The following is a 23,288-nucleotide window of genomic DNA, read 5'->3' as shown; positions in this document are numbered from 1 at the left end:
CTAAATTTGGCATAGTATAAGCCTCTGAAAAATTCCTTCTCAGGCACATTCAGTCAGGAGTTGAGTTGGCTGGCTGCTAAACTGTTCCAAGTGTCTATCTGGACTGAGCATAATATATCCCCTCTGAATTCCCATGCACAAACCAGACTGACCATGTTCCACACCACACAGCTCTTCCCGGAACCTGGACTGCATGCATGCCATCCTCACACAGTGACTGAGCCTACTCCATCCCAGGGCTGTTGGGACTGTGCAGAACCTTTCCTGCAATTGCGCAGGCAAACTGAGTTCAGGTATTTACTAACTTCTGAGCACCTTTTTCTTTCGTCTTTGATGCAGTCATTTATTACAGGTATGGCTGTGGTTCATTGACCTCTAAACTGGTATCAGTTGTTGTTGCATAAGCTGCTGTACAAACACATTCTCCACCACAGTCTCCATCACTGAAAAGCTTATGAGGTAAAGAGAGGAAATTGGACAAAGGGGAACAGTATGAGCCCTGTATTAATATAGGGAACTGAGGCACAGAGATTAAGCTTTGGTTTGCCTAAATAGCAAAAGGGATCAGAGCCAAGAACGGAACCAAAGTTCTCCTTGGTACAGGCGACCCTTGCCATTTGCAAGGGATATGTTCTCGTATCCCCCACAAATGGTGAAATCCATGAATAAGGCACTGCGTTTATGAACACAATCTGCTTTCATGAACACAGTGCCCCTGGCGCCTGGGAAGGGGGGGCACAGCTCCAACAGTGGTGGCGGGAGCCCGGCAGCAGCAAGCGTGGAGCTCCTGAGGAGCTCCTATAAGTGTATAAAGTGTATTTAAAATGCGGGTTCGGCATTCGCAAATATTTGAAACTGCGAATGCCAAACCTGCAAATAGCAAGGGTTTCCTGTACAAACACACATTTAAAAGTGCACTTTTGGGTGGACTATTTCATGACTAAATAAAAAATCATTTCAATTACCTAATTTTTTTATTTGAAAATATGGTCCCATGTATGTATTGTATATGTATATAAACACGCATCATTCTTATGCTACTATAAACACACATACATGCATTTACATAAATACATATGTGTCCATGTGCATTTGTATATACACACAAATGCACATATCTGTATCTATCAAAATATTATTCTTTCCTGTTGCTCTGTATTGCTAATGCTCAGGTGATACATTACAGCAGCGACAGGCAGTAGTTGAGACTTATGGGGGAAATACATTTTGGAGAGGAATGGAAGGATCATTTAGTTCACAAAAGAAAGGAGGCTTCTCCGGACAGGGTGCATATAAACCATGAGAGAGCACAGAAGGGTATAAGCACAGGGACCCAGGATGGGCAAGTCTGTGAGAGCCCTGAAAGAGGTACAGAACCAATTATGACTTCCAAGAAGGGTCTTGAAATAGGTAGAGGAGCCCTGGTCAGAGAGACAAAAAAAAGAGTAACCATTAAATATCCCTTGCAGCACCCCTGGACAGCAGAGAAGTCTAATACCCCTTGTACAATGAGGAAACCAAACGCAAACCAAAGTTATATGACAGCCAGGTAGGCTGTCCATACATATATAGCTGGACTTCGCCCCACCAGTTTCAATTCTGCAACCAGAGTGGTTTAGACACAGAAATCAGAGAGAGCTGAGAAATGTGCACACAAAAGCTGTACTGAAGCTCTGCAGGCTTGAAACAGAGAGCAATACCAAGCCCTGGCCTAGCCGGGCCATCCTCCCTGGAGGTGGCAAGTGGCCACAGTGTAGGTTTTTCCTAAGCAATTTGTAATCTTGCCCTTCACATAAGGGGTGGACAAACTCTTAGCAATGGCAGCCTGAATTAATGCAGCTCAGTGCAGAAGTGGGCCACTGATTACAACTTGAAAAATGCTTACCTTGCTACCCTTTCCCCCTAACACATCACCAAATGCACCACCTATTCTCCCTACTGCTGAATTGCTACCAACATCCTGGCTTTTCAGGCCAGATAAAATCACTTGGTAGGCCAGATCTGGCCCAGGAGCTCTACATTTTCAACTCCTGTTCTGCAGAACTGTAGATTTCACAACAAAAAATAGGTGGATTTAGCTGCTATGTGAAATATGCATGCAAGCCAAAATAACTGGTTTGGGATTCTTGCAACATGTTATATCATGCAGTCCATGTAAGTTTCTCCTCATGCTTGTCATCAATAGATTGTTTTCTGGTGTTTTCACCACAAAGAGGTCCTGGGCAGATAGCTGCTTTCTGTGAAATGCTGTTAAACAAGCTCTGCAAAGATTTGCCAGACAGCACTTTCTAATGAGTGAAGTGCAGGACTACTAAGTGAGGAACAGGGAAAACACATGCAACAAATAACACACTAGAAAGCAAACAGCAAATGCAGAAAATATGGTCAGTGATATTCCTGGCTCCAGACAGGTCTTCTCTTCCAGACACGATACATACTAGCACCACCAGAAAAATAATATCAGCTACCTGGGCCAGTGCTCCGATCCAGTACAACCAATGTTAAGTTCCAGTATTCCTTCACTTTCTCTCTTCTATACCTGAAAAACAAGACTAAAATAAATAAAGATTCACTCTCTGTCATAACTATCTATCCATCTGAGGGGTTAATACTGCTGCTAATCAGCATGGCATGGATTATCAGTAGTAATGTCATGAGTGGAGTTTATGGAAGTCCCATGCTCTGAGCTTTTTTCCCTGTTTGAGTTATAACCATTATAGAAAGTACCACTTAAGGTTTTCCTATGGAAGGAAGGGGAACACAGTGACCAGGGTGTTCTCCAATTCCCAGGAATATCACATTAAGACTCCATTATCAGCCTGCTGCTGAGAAACATGCTTATTTATCAAGTCCCTAAGTTATTAAAAAAAAAACTTTCCCTGCAATCAAACTAATTTTGTGCCTGACTTTCACTTAGATTTAACAAGACACCCTGGAGGGGTTAGGAAAACATCTGATATAGCTGGCCAGACAAACTAGTGCTTCTGTATTATATGTTTGATTGAGATAAAAGCTCATTAGTCATGGCACATTTTCTTTGATGCCCATAACAAAAACAAAATATTAGTTCTCCATTAACTGTAGCAAGGCAAACTTTATGACACAATACATGATTTCTAACCCATATATATAATCATAGAAAATTAGGGTTGGAGGGGACTTCAGGAGGTCATCTAGTCCAACCGCCTGCTCAAAGCAGAACCATCCCCAACTAGATCATTTTGACCAGGCGTTGTTGAGCCGAACCTTCAAAACCTCCAAGGATGGAGATTTCACCACCTTTCTGGGTAACCCATTAGAGTGCTTCACCACCATCCTAGTGGGAAAGTTTTTCCTAATATCCAAACTAAACTTCCTGTGATGCAACTTGAAACTGTTGCTCCCTGTTCTGTCATCCGCCACCATTGAGAAAAATCTAGCTCCATCCTCTTTGGAACCCCTCTTCAGGTAGTTGAAAGCTGCTATTAAATTGCCCCTCACTCTTCTCTTCTGCAGACTGAATAAACCCAGTTCCCTCAGCCTCCCCTCAGAAGTCATGTGCCCCAATCCCCAGACCATTTTTGTTGCCCTCCACTAGACACTCTCCAACTTGTCCACATCCTTTTCTATAATGGGGGTCCCAAAACTGGACACAGTACTCCAGATGTGGCCTCACCACTGCTGAATAGAAGGGAATAATTACTTCCCTTGACCTACTGGCAACACTCCTACTAAAGCAACCCAGTGTGCTATTAGCCTTCTTGGCAACAAGGGCACACTGCTGACTCAAATCCAGTTTATTGTTCACTGTAATCCCAAGGTCCTTTTCTGCAGAGCTGCTGCCCAGCCAGTCAGTCCCCAGCCTGTACTTCTGCATGGGATTCTTCCATCCTAAGTGCAGGACTTTGCATTTGTACTTGTTGAACCTCATGAAATGTCTTTTGGCCCAATCTTTCAATGTGTTTAGGTCATTCTGAATCCTAGCCCTACTCTCCAGCACATATACTACTCCCCCCAGCTTGGAGTCATCTGCAAACTTGCTGAAGGTGAACTCCACCCCATCTTCCAGATCGTTAATAATGATATTGAACAAAACCAGCCTCAGGACCGACCCCTGGGGCACTCCACTTGATACCAGCTGCCAACTAGGCATTGAGTCATTGATCGCTACCCATTGAGCCCAATGATCCAGCCAACTTTCCATCTACTTTACAGTCCATTTATCTAACCCATACTTCCTTGGCTTGTTTGCAAGAATGCTGTGGGAGATGGTATCAAAAGCTTTGCTAAAGTCAAGGTATATCACATCCATTGCTTTTTGCATGTCCACAGTGTGGCATCGCAGTAGGGGGTGCTACTATGCAGAGCCACCCACATCACTGTGCCAGGCCCAAAACCATGCTTCAGGAGTCTCCCCGGGGGAGCCCATGGCCAACCATCCCCCTTCCTAGAGAAGACTGAATTACTTAGTTTTAATCTACTAGCTAGTTTTCTAGTCTTTACTTATAGAGCATCTTCAGGTAGCAGCCTGAAGTCTTTGCTTGATAGCTTCCAAAATGCCGTCAGAGGAAGAGAGCGAGCTTCCCCTCCCCTCAGGAATTTATCTAACCTGGTCACCTGGGTGACCACGTTGTACTGGAAAGCAAACAGGTAAAAGAGACAGAGGTGTAGCTGGACTGGCCCAAGAAGGGGTGGACAGAGGGGGATTTCTTCACACCCAGTGCCCGTTATCTCATGATAGAAGGCAATCAGGTTGTTCAGGCACGATTTGCCATTGGTGACTGCACGCTGACTGCTCCTGATCACTTTCTTCTTCTCCAGGTGCTTAGAAATGGATTACTTGAGGACCTGCTCCATGATTTTTCTGGGGACTGAGGTGAGGATGAATGGTCAGTAGTTCCCTGGATCTTCCTTCTTCCCTTACTTAAAGATGGGCACTATATTTGCCCTTTTCCAATCATCTGGGATTTTCCCAGATCACCACGAGTTTTCAAAGATAATGACCAGTGGCTTTGCAATCACATCAGCCAAGTCCTTCAGCACCCTTGGATGCATCGCATCCAGTGCCATGGACTTGTACATGTTAGCTTTTCTTAATAGTCCCTAACTTGTTCTTTCACCACTGAGGGCTGTTCACCTCCTCTCCAAACTGTGCTGCCCAGTGCAGTAGTCTAGAGTTGACCTCCCCTTTGAATACCGAGGTAAAAAAGGTTTTGAGTACTTCAGCCTTTTCCCCCTCATCTGTCACTAGGTTGTCTCCCCATTTAGTAAGAGACCCACACTTTCCCTGATCTTCCTCTTGTTGGTAACACTTGTAGAAACCCTTCTTGTTACCTTTTATGCCCCTTGCTAGCTGCAACTCCAGTTGTGCTTTGGCCTTTCTGCTTTTACCCCTGCATGCCCAAGCAACATTCTTATACTCTTTCCTAATTATCTGTCCAAGTTTCCACTTGTAAGCTTCCTTTTTCTGTTTAAATTCAATGAAGAGTTCTCTGCTAAGTCAAGCTCATCACCTGTCTTATTTGCTATTCCTTCTGCACACTGGGATGGTTCATTCCTGTGCCCTCAGTAAGGTTTCTTTATAATACAGCCAGCTTTTCTGGACTCCTTTCCCTCTCAGACTGGCTTCCCAGGGGATTGTGCCCCTCAGTTGTCTGAGGGAGTCAAAGGCTGCTTTTCCAAAGGGGAGGGGAGTTCAAGACAAGTGGCTGCTCCTCAAGGGAGCAATCCTGGATGCACAAGCAAAGTCTATCCCATCTTGGAGGAAAGGCAGCAAAGGGCACAGCAGCCCCCTTGTCTCTCCAGGGAACTAGCGGACCTCCTGCATCTTAAAAGGAAGACCTACAGAGGATGGAGGGCTGGAACCACCACCAAGGAAGAATACTCTGCAGTGGCCTGGACCTGCAGAAAGCAAACCAGGAAAGCCAAGGCTGCGATGGAACTCCAACTAGCTACAAATATCAAGGACAATAAAAAGTCCTTTTTTAGATATGTGGGGGGCCAGAGGAAAAGCAAGGGTAATATTGGACCCCTGCTAAACCAGACGGGACAACTGACAACCAATGCCCAGAAAAAAGCGAATTTGCTAAATGGGTACTTTGCGTCAGTTTTTCACCAGTCCCATGGGACGCCCCTGCCCACTGTGGGTCAGGGAGGCCTGGGTGAGGGAGATTCCTGCCCCTCCATCGAAGCTGACCTCGTGAAGGAACACCTTGACAGGCTGGATACCTTCAAGTCAGCCGGCTCTGATGGGTTACACCCCAAGGTACTCAAGGAGCTGGCAAGCATCATAGCTCAGCCCCTGGCACAGATCTTTGAAAACTCCTGGTGCTCTGGTGAAGTGCCCGAAGATTGGAAGACGGCCAATGTGGTGCCTATCTTCAAAAAAGGGAGGAAAGTAGATCTGGCAAACTACAGGCCCATCAGCCTGACTTCTCTCCTAGGGAAGGTCTTGGAAAAAATGATCAAAGAGGCCATCCTTAACAGACTAGCTGACAGCAATATCCTGAGGGATACCCAGCACGGGTTGTTGCGGGTAGGTCTTGTTTGACCAATCTCATTTCCTTTTACGATCAGGTGACCTATCACCTGGACAAGGGGGAAGAGATTGATGTCATATATTTCAACTTTAAAAAAGCCTTCAATCTGGTATCCCACGATCGCCTCGACCACACCACGATCCGCTGGCTGGGGAATTGGCTTCATGGTAGGACCCAGAGGGTGGTGGTTGATGGAAGTCAATCGTTGTGGTGCGCTGTGACTAGTGGGGTCCCTCAAGGCTCTGTCCTAGAACCTATACTTTTTAACATCTTTATCAATGATGTAGACATTGGTGTCAGAAGCAGGCTGGCCAAGTTCGCCGACGACACCAAACTCTGGGGTAAAGCATCCACACCTGAGGACAGGAGGTTGATCCAGACAGATCCTAACAGGCTCATGAAATGGGCGGACGAAAACCTGATGGTGTTTAACACCAAAAAATGCAAGGTTCTCCACCTTGGGAAGAAAAACCCGCAGCATCCTTATAGGCTCGGCAGTGTTACACTGATTAGCACTTCAGATGAAAGGGACTTGGGGGTCATAACTGACCACAAGATGAACATGAGCCTTCAGTGTGATGCTGTGGCTAGTAAAGCGAACAAAACACTGGCTTGAATCCATAGATGCTTCTCAAGCAAATCCCAGGACGTCATTCTCCCATTGTACTCATCCTTGGTGAGGCCACAGGTGGAGTACTGCATCCAGTTTTGGGCTCCACAATTCAAAAAGGATGTGGAGAAGCTTGAGAGGGTGCAGAGGAGAGCCACACGCATGATCAGAGGTCAGGAAAACAGACCTTATGATGAGAGGCTGAGAGCCATGGGACTCTTCAAACTGGAAAAGCGCAGGCTCAGGGGTGATCCGGTGGCCACCTATAAGTTTATCAGGGGTGTTCACCAGGATCTGGGGGAATGTCTGTTCACCAGAGTGCCCCAAGGGATGACAAGATTGAATGGTCACAAACTCCTCTGCAACCGGTTCAAGCTGGATATAAGGAAGAACTTCTTTACTGTCTGAGCCCCCAAGGTTTGGAATAGACTGCCACTGGAGGTGGTTCAAGCACCCACTTTGAACACCTTCAAGACACATTTGGATGTTTATCTTGCTGGGATCCTATGATCCCTGCTGACTTCCTGCCCCTAGGCAGGATGATCCTTTGGGGTCCCTTCCAGCCCGAATATCTATGAAATCTATGAATTCTGAAGTCCAGGATCCATACTCTGCTGCTCTCATTTCTTTCTTTTGTCAGGAACCTGAACTTAATCATCTCATGGTCACTGCTGCTCAAATTGCCATCCACTTCTACATCTCCCACCAATTCTTCCCTAGTTGTGAGCAGCAGGTCAAGACCGGGGCTCGTAGTCAGTCTCTCCAACACTAGCACCATGAAGATATCCCCAATGCTTTCCAAAAGCTTCCTAGATTTCCTGTGTACTGCTGTATTGCTCCCCCAGATGTCAGAGTGACTGAAATCCCCCATGAAACCCAGGCCTGGAAACTTCTGCTAGTTGTCTAAAGAAAGTCTCATCTACCTCGTCCTCCTGGTCTGGTGGTCTACAGCACACACCCACCACGACATCACCCTTGTTGCTCTCCCCTCTGACCTTAATCCAGAGACTTTCAACAGGTTTATTTCCAGTTTCATACTGGAGCTGTGAGCAATCATAGAGCTGTTTTATATACAGCACAACATCTCCTCCTCTTCTCCCCTGCCTGTCCTTCCTGAGCAGTTTATCCCCATCCATGACCATGTCCCATCATGCGAGCTCCCACTGAGTCTCCATTATTGCAATCACGTCATAGTTCTGGGACTGTGCGAGGACTCCCAATTCTTCCTGCTTGTTTCTTACGTAGTAAGAAGCTCTTTCATGTAAACTTTTAAACACAGAATGCACCCCTATCAGGTGGGTCACACAACCCTATCAGGTGGGACAACCTGAGTTGCCAAAAGACAAATCCCAACTTGAAGCCATAGTGCCACAAACAGATTGAACTGGATCCGCACATGGAGCTAACAAACGGTCTGGGATGTTTTCTTGCCTTCTCTCCCCACCACTTCAATCACTCTGAAATGTGTTGCAAATCATGTCGGAAGGGAAGGGGCCGGCAGAGAAAGAAGAGGCAGGATTTCTTGAAGTGCTCCTAGGAAACCCACCCAAAATATTTCTGGCCGTAGAGTCTTCACCTGCTGGGAGATGGTATGGCTTTGTTCAGGGGTCTCAGCGAGGGGGCCTCTGGCAATTATAATCAGGCGGTCTTTCCCTGAGGTGCTTACTGGGAGGAGGATTCCCAGCCTGATGCTGAGAGTGGCTAGTTCAGCACACAAACCATAAGGCCGGTCCAGTGGACTAACCATAAGGAAGGTCGGCTCAGACTCCGATCCTGATCTGTTAATGAACCGCTGCCTGGCTAGGGCAAGTTTCTTAGCTGAAAAAACATTTCAACTCAAGTGAGAACCCCTGCGATAACAGACAGGGCCTCCTTCCAGCTCACGGGCCCCTCATTCACTTCCTCCTCTGCAACCAGCACCCTGCGCGAGCAGGCAGGGCCCAGCCCCGGGGGCCACCCCTTTGCCCCCGCCGCTCGCCCTGCAGCCTCAGCAGGGGCATGGCCAGAAAAGCCAGGGGCAAGGTCCCCGCAGCCCCGCTTGGAGGACGCCGGTGACCGGGAGGCAGCGCTGGGCGGGGAGCCCGGCCCGCGGGGCTCGCTCCGCCCCGCCTGCTGCCTCCCGCCCACAGCTTCCGCGCCATGCAGGGGCTTCTCCTCCGCCGCCTCCTGCGGCCGCGCCGCCCCGCCGCCCCCGTGAGTACCCGGCCGGCCGGGGAATGGCGCCGTGGGGGCCACCGCCGGGCCAGGCCTGGCTGCTCCTGCGGCCCTTCCCGGGGGTGCTCAGGCCTCTGGGGCATGGCTCAGTCGCCCGCGGCGTCCGGCCCGGCCCGGCCGGGTCCTGCACGCTGATGCCCCCGGTGACTTATGCTGCAAGTGGCTCTGCCCCGTGGAGGGGAACTCACTGCTGGGGTGAGGAGAGGAGAGGTCCGCTGTCATGCAGGGGGAGAAGGCGAGGGCATGCCTGCGGAGCCTAGGCTTCACCTCCGTCTCCAGATCAAGGGGGACGCGGCTCTGCCCCCCGGACTACCGTGCCTCACTGCCTGCTGCGGGGTTGACGGAGTGTTTAAATGTAAAACCAGCTTTTAAGGCTGTTTTGTGCCTGGAGCTGGGCATGATTCTGGGGCTTGGTGCCTGCTGTCGTGTATTGGTACGTGTTCAGAGACCGCGGTCGCCCGTCCAGCGCTGCACAGTGCATGGCAGTGCCACTTCGAACCCGAGGTGCCTGTGCGTTGCAGTGTGAGGGAGGCCAAGTCCAAATGGCCCCCAAATTCAATGAATAGGGATCCCCCTTACTCTGGTGCCCGTTCCCGCTGCAACCAATCTCTGCTCCAGTGGCTGCCAGTTGCACCCTTCCTTCCTTCCTTACTGTTGCACCAACTCTGTCCTCAAAAGGCCCCAGGACTGTCTCCTGTCCCTACAGTTTGGGTGCTGTCTTCCCTTGGCACTCATGTTGTTAACCTTTGACCAGCACTCCCGTCCCTGTTTTTTTTATTATTTGTCCCCAGTAATCAGTTGTCACCTTTTCTGTAGCCTCCCCATCTGGGGGAAGCCAGTAGGTTACTTGGTGGGCCTGGGCCTTGGCCCACATCCCTCAAGGTGACAGTGGCAGCATTGGCAATGCGTAGGGGGTGCACGTGGGTGTATTGAAATTGGCTGTGCACCCCCTGGAAGTGCCAACCATGAAACCAGAAATGCACTTCTGATCGGCTGCTGGGGGATCCCCTCCCCCCCCATCAGCGATCTGGTGTCCCCCCTGACTTGGGAGGCACCAGCCGCCCATGAGTGGTAGGTCTGGACTCCCTTTTCTAACACTACCTTCCCCTCCCAGAAAGCAGGAAACATGAAAGTCTTGTGAAGAAGGAGTCAAGGATACCATTTTCTCCAGAGAAGGGACCTGGGGAGTAGTGAGAAGCATAAGCCTATTAGCTCTGCTCCCCACTCAGAGGATTGGCTTAGCTGCCCCCTCCCCTACCTGCATTCCCTTGTCAGCTACCCTGCTGCTCCCTGCCCTGGCCTCTCCCTGCTTCCCTGCAAGGGGGCCCAAATCAGAGGCCAACCAACTGCATCCTTCAGGACACTGCCATAGATTGTAGTGCAGAGACATGGGCTGTGCTGTCCCCCATGCAGGAGATGCTGCTTAGTGCCCTTCTGCCAAGAGATGTGCAAGAAGCCTAGGGGCCATTTTACATCCGTGCTGGGATGAATTTAGGATAATCCACCACCTGCTTCAATTCTGTTCTGAAATTCACTCTTTTTTTAATTTTAATAAATGAAATTAGAACCCATGAATGAATCAAGGGATGGGAGAAGGAAACTTTTAGAAGCAAGAATGAAGCCCTGGAAGTGGATTGCTTCTGAAAACAATCCAGTAGGGTCCCTAAATAAAGTAACAGGAGGGTTACAAAATGATCAGTGGGTTGATACATTTTCTTCTTCTCTGACTTCTATAGGCTTTCATTATGGAAAAAGGTCTCTTAGTGTAATAGTTAGCTACAAGGAGTCCAATGCTGCAAATACCTCAGGCGCATGGGCTAGTGGATGCAGCACGTGAGTCAGCAACCCTTAAGAAACCTCTGGGTCAGCAACCTTTAAGAATGGCAGGTCACCACCACGGGCTGCTGATTCCTTCCACAACACCCCTCTCTGCAGCAACACCCCCCTCTGCAGTCCTCAAGCCTTCCCTGCTCTGTGCTCTGCTTACCCTTGCTGCCAGTTTCCATCACCAGTGATGATAGGGAGTGAAGAATTAGGCAGTGTGGGTAAGCGGAGGCTGCAGTAACAGGGTGACAGAGCACCCCTTGGCAGAGAGTACACCTGGTGGATGTGGCAGAGGAGTTCAGTGGCATGCAACAGAGGAAGGCATGGCACAGGGCAGAGAGGTGCCCATGCCACCATGTGCAGCCACTTCTTTTCCCTCCCCCACCGTGCTGTGGGCCATCTGCAGTCTCTTCACAGGCTGGATCTGGCTGGTGGGCTGTGTTGCTGACTCCTATTGTGCAGTATTTCCAATGTCAGTAGGCAGGGGAGAATTTTGCCCTTCCTGATTTTATGGAAATTAGGTGTGTGATCATGGGCAAGCAGCACTCATCCCATGCTGACTGGGTTAGGGCCTCATAGTCCATTGTGGTTGGAGGTGGCCTGTGGAGTTGTGCATGGAGTTAGAGCAGCGGCGGGCAATTATTTCAGGTGTAGGGCCACTAACCAAATTTTGGCAAGCTGTTGAGGGCCACATGGGGTGCCCCGCCTCTGGTCACCATCTTGTGACCAGAAGTCCTGCCCCCTAAGCCCTGACCTTTGCCACCAGAAGTCCCTCCCCTTGCCCCCTGGAAGTGGTCCTTTCAGCAAAGGGTTTTGCCATCTCTGAAGCAGAAAAATACCAAATTATATTCTAAAAAGCAAGTATCTACAACATTAATTAACTTGATTTAAAAAAATATTTCTGCCCTGGATGACATGTTTTTGTGTAGCGTACATAGAGGTGATTGTGCTTAAAATGAAGTCTTACTCTTGTATATTGTGGTGGGGTGGGTATAGGTTTGTGGGGGGTTGTGGGTATGTGGGGTATGGGGGAGCCTGTGAGTGTGCGTGTGGATATGTGGGGTGTGGGTGGGTATGGGGATTGTGAGGGGCCTGTGTTTGTGGGGGAGGGTGTCTGGGATATGTAAGGGGGTATGGGTGTCTGTGTGTATGGCAGTGCGAGGGGGGTGCATGTGTATGGTGGGGTATGCATGTGGAACTCCTTCTACAAACACGCACACACACACAGTCCCTCCCTACACACACACACACACACACATGGGTACCAGCACAGGCCCCATGCTCCCATGGTCTGGTGATGCAGCCAGGAGCCACTGGTGCTGGATCTAACCACCAGCCATAGGCTGCCAACTCAGTCTAAGCAATTTAATGTTTATTTCAAAATAGTGATTAATAGTGAAACAGTGATTAATAGTGAATCGCCACAAGGGTATAGGGGTAACTCTGGATTACATAATGAAGACAATAGTTGACATTTTAGGCTGCAGGGGTAGGCGGTTAACCTTCTTTTCTGAGAGAAAAGGGGAAAACAGTCAGTATGCAGTGGGAGAAAGTCAGGAAAAGCTACATTTTATTCCTGGCACTGCCACTGACTGAGGGACCTTGGCAAATGATTTAATCCCTGGTCCATCAGTTTTCTGTTTATAAAATGGTGATGCTGCTGCATGTGGAAAAAAGATGGATTTAGAAGGAGAAAAAGCCTGAGTTGAGGAGTCCTTAGTGTTGTTAGTTATTCAGAGAAGTCTTTCAGGCCAGCCCCTTGCTGTATTGCACAAATATGTCAATCAAAAGTATCCAGAAATAACTTGGTACCTTGATGTAATGCATGACAAAGGCTCTAACACTCAGGTGTCATCATAAGCACAAGGGGGGAAACATTCAATTCACTTTATTGGGCATGATGCATGTCCCAGGCACAGGGCACCACCAGGATTGCATCTTGGGATCCAAAGCCACTCATTGGAGTTCTGCCCACTTCTACTAGTAATTAATTTAACTCCTACCCTGACACTGTGCACTTTGACTGAGTAAATAATTTGATAGCTTTTTTTCTTGTAATCTACTACAGTGGTATGGTTATTTTATTAATTTGGAAGAACAACTCTGTTATTTGTACTTCAGAGGCATGCAGAGTATACATGGAAAAGGAAAAAGAGACGGTGGCACACAGGCATCATTATAGAGTCAGTCTTAACGCAGAATCACCAAGAGGTCCCAGTGGAAAGCTAGGCCCCATTGCACTGGAAATGCTACAGGAACATAGTGAGAGGCAGTCTTTGCCATGGAAAGCTTATCATTTAAGCAGGGTGGGAGGGGAAACAAAGGCTGAGAAAGATCAAGTGACTTCCTGGGTTTCATACAGCAGGGCAGCAGCAGAGCTAGGGATGGAACCCAGCTCTTCTTGTCTGATGGTCTGTTACCTAAGCTAGTAATTTGGATTGGCCTGCTCTTGTGAACCTGAGAGTGGATAACTGACAGCTGATAACTCCTGCAAAGGTCCTGGCACAAGGCTGCACCACATGTGCTAGCATATGCACAGGAAGCAGCCTGGGCATCTTCATCTGGTGCTGTGGATGGGCTTGTTTGCTCTGTGAATGTGGTCTGCTGCTTCAGTTGCAGAGGTAGCATATGTAGAACTACCTCAGGTGTCCCTGCTGCCTGAAAAACAGGAAGGTGCAAGTCTGTGGGACTGGGCAGGGACCTGGGGAGTGGTCATGGGACAGCAGATGTGGGTCAAGAGGTAAGTGAGCCATGGGCTGTGCAGGGTGCTGGAAGTGGGGTGCAGGGTCAACAAGGTAGAGAACCACTGCTGTAGACCATGCAGTCTTCCCGTGATAGACTCGCACTCTTTTGCACTAGTGACTGTGGCATATGTGGCTCCTCAGGGAGGATCAGGACAGAGGCATGGAACACAGACCACTGGAATAACAGTGAACCTGCCAGCTAACCAGACATTTCCCCTGTCTCTGTTTAGGCCCTTCCTCTCCTTCTGTTGGGAGGTCTTCAGGGAAGAACCCAAGCTGTAGCTGCAAGCCATGCATACAGTACACAGGAGGAGAACCCCACCAGATCAGTTGGGAGGTACCCAATACCTAATAAAAAGGACATGCCCTTCGATATAGTGGAGCTCATGGAGGAAGTTGAGAGGAAGGTAAGAAGATCCTGCCGTGAAAACCTCTCTCATTGGAGAGGATCCATACTCTCTGAGTTCATGGCTTTCCTGGATCAGAGCCAGGCATGTTCTTTCTGTCTCACTCCTAGAACAGTAATTCTCAAGCAGGGTGTTGCAGGATTCTTTTTAGGGTGACATGCAATATTAGCACTGTTAGGTGTGCAAACATCTACATATCATCCACAAGATAAATCCAGAGATTTCAAATAGGAATCCATAGTGTCAAAGACATTCTGACCTGCTGTGTTCTTTCTGTGTTCTCTGCAAGAGAAGACTTGCTCTGTTATTTTTCCATAGTCAAAAAGATAAGTGAAAGCTAAGAGCTAGCATTTTCCAAGAAATGCCTTGAGTGTAACAAGAGTTGCCTTGAATCTAAAAAGGATGAGTACCTCTGCTATAGAACCACCTTCCTGATGGTGCTTCCCTTTTCTCCCTCCCTGTACTGTGTGCCACCTCAGTGAAGGAAGACCTTGGCTAGGTTTTACAAGAGCCTTGACCCATCCATCTTAGCTTTTTCCAACTGGGAAATGGGCTCTTCTGCTCCTTCCAGCTATGGTTGTAGTGACCCCTGGTAGAATTTACCAGTCATGTGCTTTTAGAGATATGAAAATTCCTTATTGAACTAGGCTGTTTATAACATTTTCCCCTCCTGTATCTCTTGAGACCTCTACCCCAAAGACACTCGCACTTTTTTGTCCTCCTGGATTGGTGCTAACAGGATCTCTAGGTCTGACTGACAGGGTGAATCAGCAGAAACAGGTCTGCCTCTGCACCTAGGCTGCTGCCACTCTTAGTTATTTGTAATAACCACAGGATCCAACAGATTATGCTGCTAGTAAAGTGGCGCATAGGCCCGAGTGCATTTTTAGCACTGACCCATTTGTATTGTGTCCTCTGCAGTAAGCTCACAGCTATTGACATCTCTTCTCTTTAATCCCTGAACAGACTGGATTTTTGCCTAATGTGTTCAAAGTGATGTCTCATCGGCCTGAAGAATTCAGAGCATTCTTTGCCTATTACAATGCCATTATGAACAAAGAGACAGGTAAACTGTGCAGCCCCTTTGAAACTGCCCTTAATGCCAGATTTCAGAAGCTGCAAACATGTAAGCCCTGACCCCTGGATTTTACAAGTTCTGCAGTCAGTAGAGACTACATGTCCCAGCAGGCAGTGACAGCACACTATTCACAGAATGTGATCTGGCCAATCTGCATAAGAAGCTTTCACATCTGCTTCTTCCAGCCCGTATTGTCCAGCGACTCAGGCTTTTAGCAATGGTGGCCCTGGTTTCAAACTAGCTGTTATAATGTAATACTTTTTCCACAGTGTTTTGAATGCGTCTATAATTGAAGATTGAGGTGCCAGTCTGCTCATGCTACATGGATAGGCTACTTTAAGCTGGTACATGTGCAGTGAATAACTTTTTAAACTTCATGGAAATGGTTTAGAAAATATTGCTGTCAAAACCCTTCTGTGCACACTGGATTTTTGGTGGGAGGTGAGCTGAGGCGATAGGGGTGTCCTCTTTTATTTTACTTGGAAGATGTTCCCTTAAAATCAGAAACTTATGAAAAGGCTTGAAAAATGTAATGGGTAGAGGCAAATCAGAAGAGTTGTCTGTTTCAAAGGGAAGGCGGGTGGGTGCCTGTAACGATCTGGTAGCAGTGTTTTGGTGAGGTCATACCTGCATTTCCCACCACGGTATTCTCTCTGTTCTTTGTTTGACGCTTTATGTCTTGTAGAAGCTGCCGGCCAGTAGTTATTTGATAAGTATGAAGCCCGTTCTAGATGGATCCTCCTTCCCTAGCAGCAGGCCCAATGTCTCTTGGAAAATACCACAGAATTAGCTAACACTGAACTTTATTTATAGAAAAGAATACTCTCCCTATAGTTTCTCTCACTGCTTCACTGTAGCAGTTCTTCCTAGAGTCTTCCCTAGTCCTGTCCTGCCTACCTTCTTGCTACAGATTTTGAAGAAACATATATAACTCCTACTTTTCGCTGCTCTGCAAGATGGTAGTGAACCCCTCCAGCAGTTATGCAATATTGACGTGATTTCAGTCTTCCAGTTCCCCATGTTGCTTGTGAAGGCATCAGGGGAAAGTAAGACTGATGAGAGTTTTGTTTATCACACTGCTGATGTTTTGGAAGCTGTCAGCAGCCAACAGGGGCTCAGGGGCATGGATCTGTACTGACTGGCATTGGGAAAGCTGCCTTCCCCACCATAAGGGCTAGGAACTCAATAAAAAATGGAACTCTACAGTATTTGACTTCCACAGAGAACCTGACTGTGGGTGCGTCTACACAAGATCCTTATTGCCCATTGGGCTAATTCTACCACACTGGCAAAAACCATGCTAATTCACTAATGTACGGTACATTAGTCTAATGGGCATTAAATGTCACCTAGAAAGTGTTCATCTGTGCTAATGCACAGTAGTGCCAATTACAGCGCATTACTGAATGTGTAGACATGCCCTGTGAGTTGTCCACTTCATCTATGAAGTGCTGTTTTCAAAGTCTCCTGCTATGAATTGTCATGGTGAACAGGGAATATGAGCTCTTAATGTGAGCCAAGAGAAGTCCTAAAACCTGCCTTGTCATTCTGTGATGCATGCAAATTACCAGGTTTTGTATTTATATTAATTGGAACACAAATTGGATTCCCAGGTTGTCTTTGACCAACAAGAGGCTCTGGTAGCAGGTTGTCCATGCTATTCAAACTCCTCCCAAGAATTATAAATGAAGCCACACTCTCTAGAAGCTTGGTGGAAGTAATTGCTATACCATTTTGCTTGTTATAAAATATAATCTTGAATCCCCAGCCTCAGAGGAAGCTCAGTTTTTCTATTTTGCCTCCTGCTTATTTCCCCTTTTGACAGCAAAGTCTGTCTGGGCCACCAGACCCTGTAACACTGTTTGCCCCCAAGAGAAAGATTATAATAAAAAATGAACTGCTTCAGAAAACTCTTCAAACTCTTTAATCATTTAACTCAGATTGCACCCAGAAAAGTGGACACATAAGTAATTTGACTCATATGCTTAAGTGTTTGCAGGATTATCCATGGACCAAGTCTGCAGTCCTTACCTAGTCAGAACTTAAATAAGACTGTCATCTGAGTGAAAGCAGCAGGATTTGGCCCTCTCTGCCTAAAAAGCCTGTATAACAAAATTGGTCATGCTTTCCTTCATCCCTGTGTATGTGCTAATTGGTGATCTTCCACCACTTCTTATTTGGTAGTACCTGGGTATATTTTCTTTCCTGGGTATATTTGTAACAAGAAGGAAAGTTTCTTGTTGAAAGTCACCTTAGAGATTTTTTCTCCCCCTCAGGAAGACTTAGCAAGGCGGACAAAGAGCTCATCATTGTGGCTACAAGCATGATTAACAGATGTCCATACTGTGTCACTGCACATGGGGCTTTGCATCGAATATACTCTAAAAAGCCAACATTGGCCGATCAGGTGAGTTTTTTTTAAAGAAACTAGTTTCTGAGAATATCAGAACTAGCTGGTGGAGGCTTTACCTGCCTTACATACTGCTTTGAGGTATGAAAAATGTATGTGCATCTCTTTTTACTTGGTGTTAAAGATGTCAAAGGTTTCAGTCCCACATGGGTATGAAGTAGGGCATGAGTAGGATTGTACTTCAGTTCTCTTTGCCCAACCATGTCCCTCTGTTTCTTTGCTCATGACTGGGTTGTCCTTTCCTAATAGCTGACACATGGAACTTAAACTGCACATAGTGGCTGGTTTAAGTTGTTATCTAGTCTACCCATGACTCCACTGACCATGCAAATCTTCCTCAAGGTGATGGTACAGCCAGCGTTACAGTGGCAGAAAAGTTCTAAGATTAATAGTGGGGGGGGTCCATCCCTGACAGCCTGTCTGTTCGGGCTTTGCACTGACAACGTGCATGGCCTCTCTGGAGTTCAGAAAATAAATCCCCTTCTCTCCCCATCTTGTATGGAAGTTTTGCTCAGTGGAGTTACATGGCCTGTTGGTCATGTTGATCACAACCGCACCCACTCAACTGTTTTGAATAGATCTACTACAAAGCAATGCAGCCTGGTGGGAAAGTAGTGTCTCCTTTCCATGGCCATCCCATTCCCCACCTTGCACTGCTCAGCTGGATTTCCACAGTCCTGCCGCACACATTTCATGACAAAGAGTAAGACGCATAGCAATGGCTTGAAATTGCAGCAAAGAATGCTTTTCTTCACTGTTAGAACAGTGAGGCAGTGGAATAGATTTCCTAGGGAAGTTGTGGAAATTTCCTTCCTTGGGGATTTTCAATAAGAAATTAAATAAGCCTTGGTTAGGGATGTTTTAGGAGAAGCTATGCTGAGCATGTGCTTCAAAGAGCATCACTTGACAGTCCAAGAGCTGCCCACTTATGGATCACTGGGAGATAATCAGACTAGCTCTAGTCCAGAGCAGATGGATATTGGTGAGGACAAATGCCCAGCAGCAGAAGAATGAAGCAGAGCTCCACACCTGGCTTAGTTACAAAAGGAGATTAAAGGAATTGGGAAAAGTTTATGGAGGAGAAGGACCATAGAAAGGGGTGTGAAGTGTGGAGTTTTTTGCTGTTCTCAGGTTACAGAATAGAGTAGAGGGTGTTCGTTTTTTCACTACTTGCTTCTGAACTTAGCTGGTTGCTACATTGAGCGAGGAAGGAATTTTTTCCATGTTTCCCCTGCTGTTATGGCCCATGTCTGGTTTTTTTGTTTTTTTTGTTTGCGGGGGGGGGCGCTGGGGATTTTGACTGGGGTATGCTGATGCCCTTCTGGAACTAAAACCCAGAGGTTCTTGGTTAGGGGGTGTTGTCCCATTGCCCGCTCAGGCAGCTGATCACATTTAGGGTCAGGAAAGAATTTTACTGCACTGCCAGATCAGCATGGCCTTGGGGACAGGGGGGATCACTTTCCTCTAATGGGGAGGAAGAAGAGCTGCATGGTTCTCTTCCTTGGATCTCTTGAGTATATTTGACAATGGTTTCAGTGACAGGACATTAACAGCCCTCCTCCCCATCCTTTACATGTGGCCAGTTAGGATGTTTTGGGGCAACATAGTTGTGTGACCTGGTTATTTCTCTAGTTTTTAGCAATAGGTTAGATAAGCATTTATATGGGATTGTTTGGATAGGGATGATCTTGCCTTGAGCAGGGGGTTGGAGTAGGTGATCTCCTAAGGTGCTTTCCAGCCCTTTTCTATGAAGTCTGAATTTGAAGGACTAAATTTGAAGCTGCTTCTGTAACAATAGATAGATACATACACAAGCCTAAAATTGACCAGTCCAGCAAATAGAGATAAGTTAGACCTTTGCTTGGTGCTTGGAGAGCCAGGGAGCAAAAATGATGGCAAATTGCCTTTGCATATCCCCAAACTCTCAAGTGGGCTTGCATCTTCCTGACCCATGTCATAACTTAATAGCTTTGCCCTGATTTTTTTTGTCAGAAGTGCTGACCTATCTATGGTTTCCACTGCCCACAGCTGGAGTTGTGGCTCTGCGTTTCTGACTGTTGGGGCAGTGAAATCAGAATTAGTGACGCAATGACCCTAAATCATTCACAACTCTAGAAAATGATGTTCTTTGTTTTCCCTTTGCTGCCACTGTGCCATTATAGTACCAACATATCTTCTAGAAGAAAACATCTCCTTTAAAGCATGGGTTTCTAACTGGTGGGCCGCAGGCTACATGCAGCTTGCAAGGGATTAATCTTCTTCCACCTACCCAACTGCTGGTCCCCCTCATTGCTCTGGTTGCAGCAGCCAAGGCTGGTGTCTCTGGGCTCCCCCTCCCTCCTCCACCTTATATTCCCTCTCCCAGGGGCTGGTGCTACGTGGTGTAGTGGTGGCAGGGGAGCGGGGGGAGGGAAGTGCCTTGCACACACGGTGCAGTGGGAGAATGTGTCTTATGTCATTTGGAGTGTGTCTTAGTTCCTTAGTGAAACAAAGTGTAGAATCCAAGTTCTTCAGTTTTTGACCCAGTTGTGCTGTTTACAATCCCTAAATGCATGTTTCCTTCATACACACATATGCACACTCATCTATTGGACTTTCTTACAGGTTGGTGTGAATTGGCAACTGGCTGATCTAAGTGATCGGGAGAAAGCAATGCTGGAGTTTGCTGTAGCAGTTAGTCATGCTGAAAATATAACTGGAGAACACTTCCAAAAGCTGGAGGCACATGGGTTTGATCGGGAAGATGCCTGGGACATAGGAACAATCACTGCTTTTTTTGCCATGTCTAACCGTATAGCTCACTTCACTGACATGCGTCCAAACCAAGAGTTCTACACCATGGGCAGAGTACCCAAGGAGAAGGAAAAGGCAGAAACTTCCTAACACTGCTGTGATGGTTACAGCTTGATATGGAGACATACCACATTCTTAAATGCCAAGGCTTACTGGCTGCATCTACACAAGACACTGATTGCACAGTTGTTACTGCACAGTCATTTAGGCCTTGTATAAACAAGAACTAAATGACTGTGCAGTAACTGGAGTTACTGCGCAGTAGTGTCACCAAATGGCTTTTTTGTGATGCTGGCTGCGCAATAGGCCGAAACTACTGCGCAGTAGCATCACATCACGCTTGCTGCCATGCGACGCTACTGCACGGTAGTCACAGGCTACTGTGCAGTCAGTCTTGTGTAGATGCAACCACTGAATATGTAAAAGGTGCAGGTTAAAACTAGATTGTCACCAGAGATCAGATGGGAAATGGACTTTGCTTCACTTCAATGAACAAAAATCTAGGAAGGTGTTTCAACAGCTTGCCAATTGCCAAACCTTGTCTTAAAACTGTGTTTTGAGTGTGATAAAGTGTCTGGGAAACATGCTGTGATTTATGAATATGCTGTTAAGCAACTTTTTCATCACCTCCATACTGTTTGAGTGAATACAGAACGGGCTTTTATATATACAGTACAACACAATTTTCATGTAGGTTGTAATAATTTCTTATAGTAATTTTGCTAACGATCTGAGATTTGTCTATAAATAAGGATAAGGGAAGAGGGGTTAGCATCTTTGCCTTTCTCAACCTTGTTAATTTGTTCCTGCAGTGAGGACCTAATGCTGCCTGTGTAACATTATAATCAGTTCAGTGGGGCATTCTTTCAAGCAAGATTGGAGGAATAATCAGTGCAAGCCTGAGCCAGAGCTCTTATAAAAATTTCTCTTTAAGGCCTTTACTACAGAGCTCTGGTTCAGCCTTGCACTAGCTTGCTCTAACTCCCCAAAAAGCCAACCAGACATTTTCCACTGAAATCACTGAGACATGGCTCAGGCTTTTTTTTTCAATCTTTTTTTTTTAATGGATCAAGATGAAAAAATTCTAATGCACTGAAGAAAAAAGTCAGGGAGAAATTGCATGCATGACCAATGTTGCCATCTCTTGCTATTTTATCTGTATTCATCTGCCATCTGATGTTTCTCTTAAAGCTCCATCTCCCCGAGTCAAGTGATTATGTGAGGATCTCACTAGGTCACTGTTTAGAAAAGTAAGTTTCTGTCCCAGGGTTGTGGGGAAAACCTTGAAAATGTGAATTCTAATGACAAAGACATGAGGAGGCAAATAAAGAGAATCCAGTACTTATTTTAGTACCGAGCCCTTGCAATTTAGTGCACTGCAAAAATATTCCTTTCTCCAACCTGTTTCTCTCACTTCTTTTTAGTAGGCAGGCCCCGCAACCCAGTTACTATGAAACATGAGAGAAAGTGTGGGGGGAAATGAGAAAGGTGGAAACCAGGGGTCTTGTCTTATGCATGTTGAAGATAAAAACCTGACCTTTAACCCTCGATCTAATTGCATGTGTCAAAACCCAAAACTCGTCTTTGCTCACAGCTGGGCTCAGCAAAGCCCGGTGCATTCTCCACGGTGTGCAGTGATCATGCAGGTGCTAGGTGCCTTATTTGATGCACACAGGCTGCATGGGCATGAGCCCACAGAGAAACTGCTCCCCTCCCTCTCCCTTGTCTTGAGAAAGGGTCACTAATTATGCAGCCACCGATTCTAGAGAAAAGGAATGTGCAAGCCAGGGCAGGAGTGGTGGTTGGGGGTTAGTAACATGGACTCCAAGGAGGAGTCACTGAGCAGAATGCAGTAGCCAGCACCCACAGGCCCACCAATGAGTCCAAGAAACCAGTGGATACTGCCTAGTGAAACATTGCCTGGGACTGTGAGGGGATGAGGGACAAGAAGACAACCTTGCAGTCACAGGGGGTCTATCCCAATAGAGCCTCCTTCCTGGCAAGGTGGCAGAAGCAGGCAGTGGCAGGGCTAGATTCCAGTGCTTCGGGCATGCAGGGGAGCTTCTGGCCAGGATGCCGCCAGTGGAAGCTGCTCTCAGCTCTTGCCCCGAGCTGTAGAGCCCCCATGGCACCTCACCCCTTCGCCTTCATAGAATCATAGAAAATTAGGGTTGGGAGAGATCTCAGGAGGTCTAGTCCAACCCCCTGTTCAAAGCAGGACCATCCTCAACTAGATCGTCCCAGCCCGTCCCAGCCAAGGCTGTCTAGCCAGGTCTTAAAGACCTCCAAGGACGGAGTTTCTACCACCTCTCTGGGTAACCTGTTCCAGTGCTTTACTAGCCTCCTCATAGTTTCATAGTTGGTAGGGTCGGAAAGGACCTGAGGAGATCATCTAGTCTGACCCCCTACCGTGGCAGGAAAGAGTACTGGGGTCAAACGACCCTGGCCAGATGTTCGTCCAACCTCCTTTTAAAGACCCCCAGGGTAGGAGCCAGCACTACTTCTTTTGGAAGTTGGTTCCAGGTCCTAGCCGTCCTGACAGTGAAATAGCGCTTCCTAATGTCTAGCCTGAAACTACCCTCCACTAGCTTGTGTCTGTTGTTTCTTGTAACTCCCGGGATTGCTTGGGGGAACAGGGACTCTCCCAATGCCTGCTGGTCCCCCTTGACTAGTTTGTAGACTGCCACTAC

The 23,288-nt window shown here is 47.2% G+C and overlaps 1 protein-coding gene across 3 annotated transcripts; it reads left to right on the top strand.

Annotated features, from left to right (window-relative positions):
* Window positions 1-9,203: 9,203 nt before the first annotated feature.
* LOC102369720 lies at window positions 9,204-22,129 on the top strand. 3 transcript variants are annotated; one of them, XM_006021460.3, is made up of 5 exons: window positions 9,204-9,321; window positions 14,141-14,317; window positions 15,284-15,383; window positions 17,672-17,802; window positions 20,410-22,129. In XM_006021460.3, the coding sequence occupies exons 1-5, from the start codon at window positions 9,268-9,270 to the stop codon at window positions 20,686-20,688; spliced, it is 741 nt and encodes a 246-aa protein (XP_006021522.1). In that variant the 5' UTR covers window positions 9,204-9,267; the 3' UTR covers window positions 20,689-22,129. The 3 variants fall into 3 exon arrangements, with proteins under 3 accessions (XP_006021522.1, XP_025057197.1, XP_025057195.1); XM_025201412.1 differs by lacking the exon at window positions 9,204-9,321 and adding an exon at window positions 9,330-9,537; XM_025201410.1 differs by lacking the exon at window positions 9,204-9,321 and adding an exon at window positions 9,544-9,775.
* Window positions 22,130-23,288: the final 1,159 nt, after the last annotated feature.

This window comes from Alligator sinensis, unplaced genomic scaffold, assembly GCF_000455745.1.
Source record: "Alligator sinensis unplaced genomic scaffold, ASM45574v1 scaffold434_1, whole genome shotgun sequence".
NCBI lineage: Eukaryota > Metazoa > Chordata > Crocodylia > Alligatoridae > Alligator > Alligator sinensis.
The sequence above is the reverse complement of the archived record's forward strand: the minus strand, read 5'-3'. Positions and strand labels throughout refer to the sequence as shown.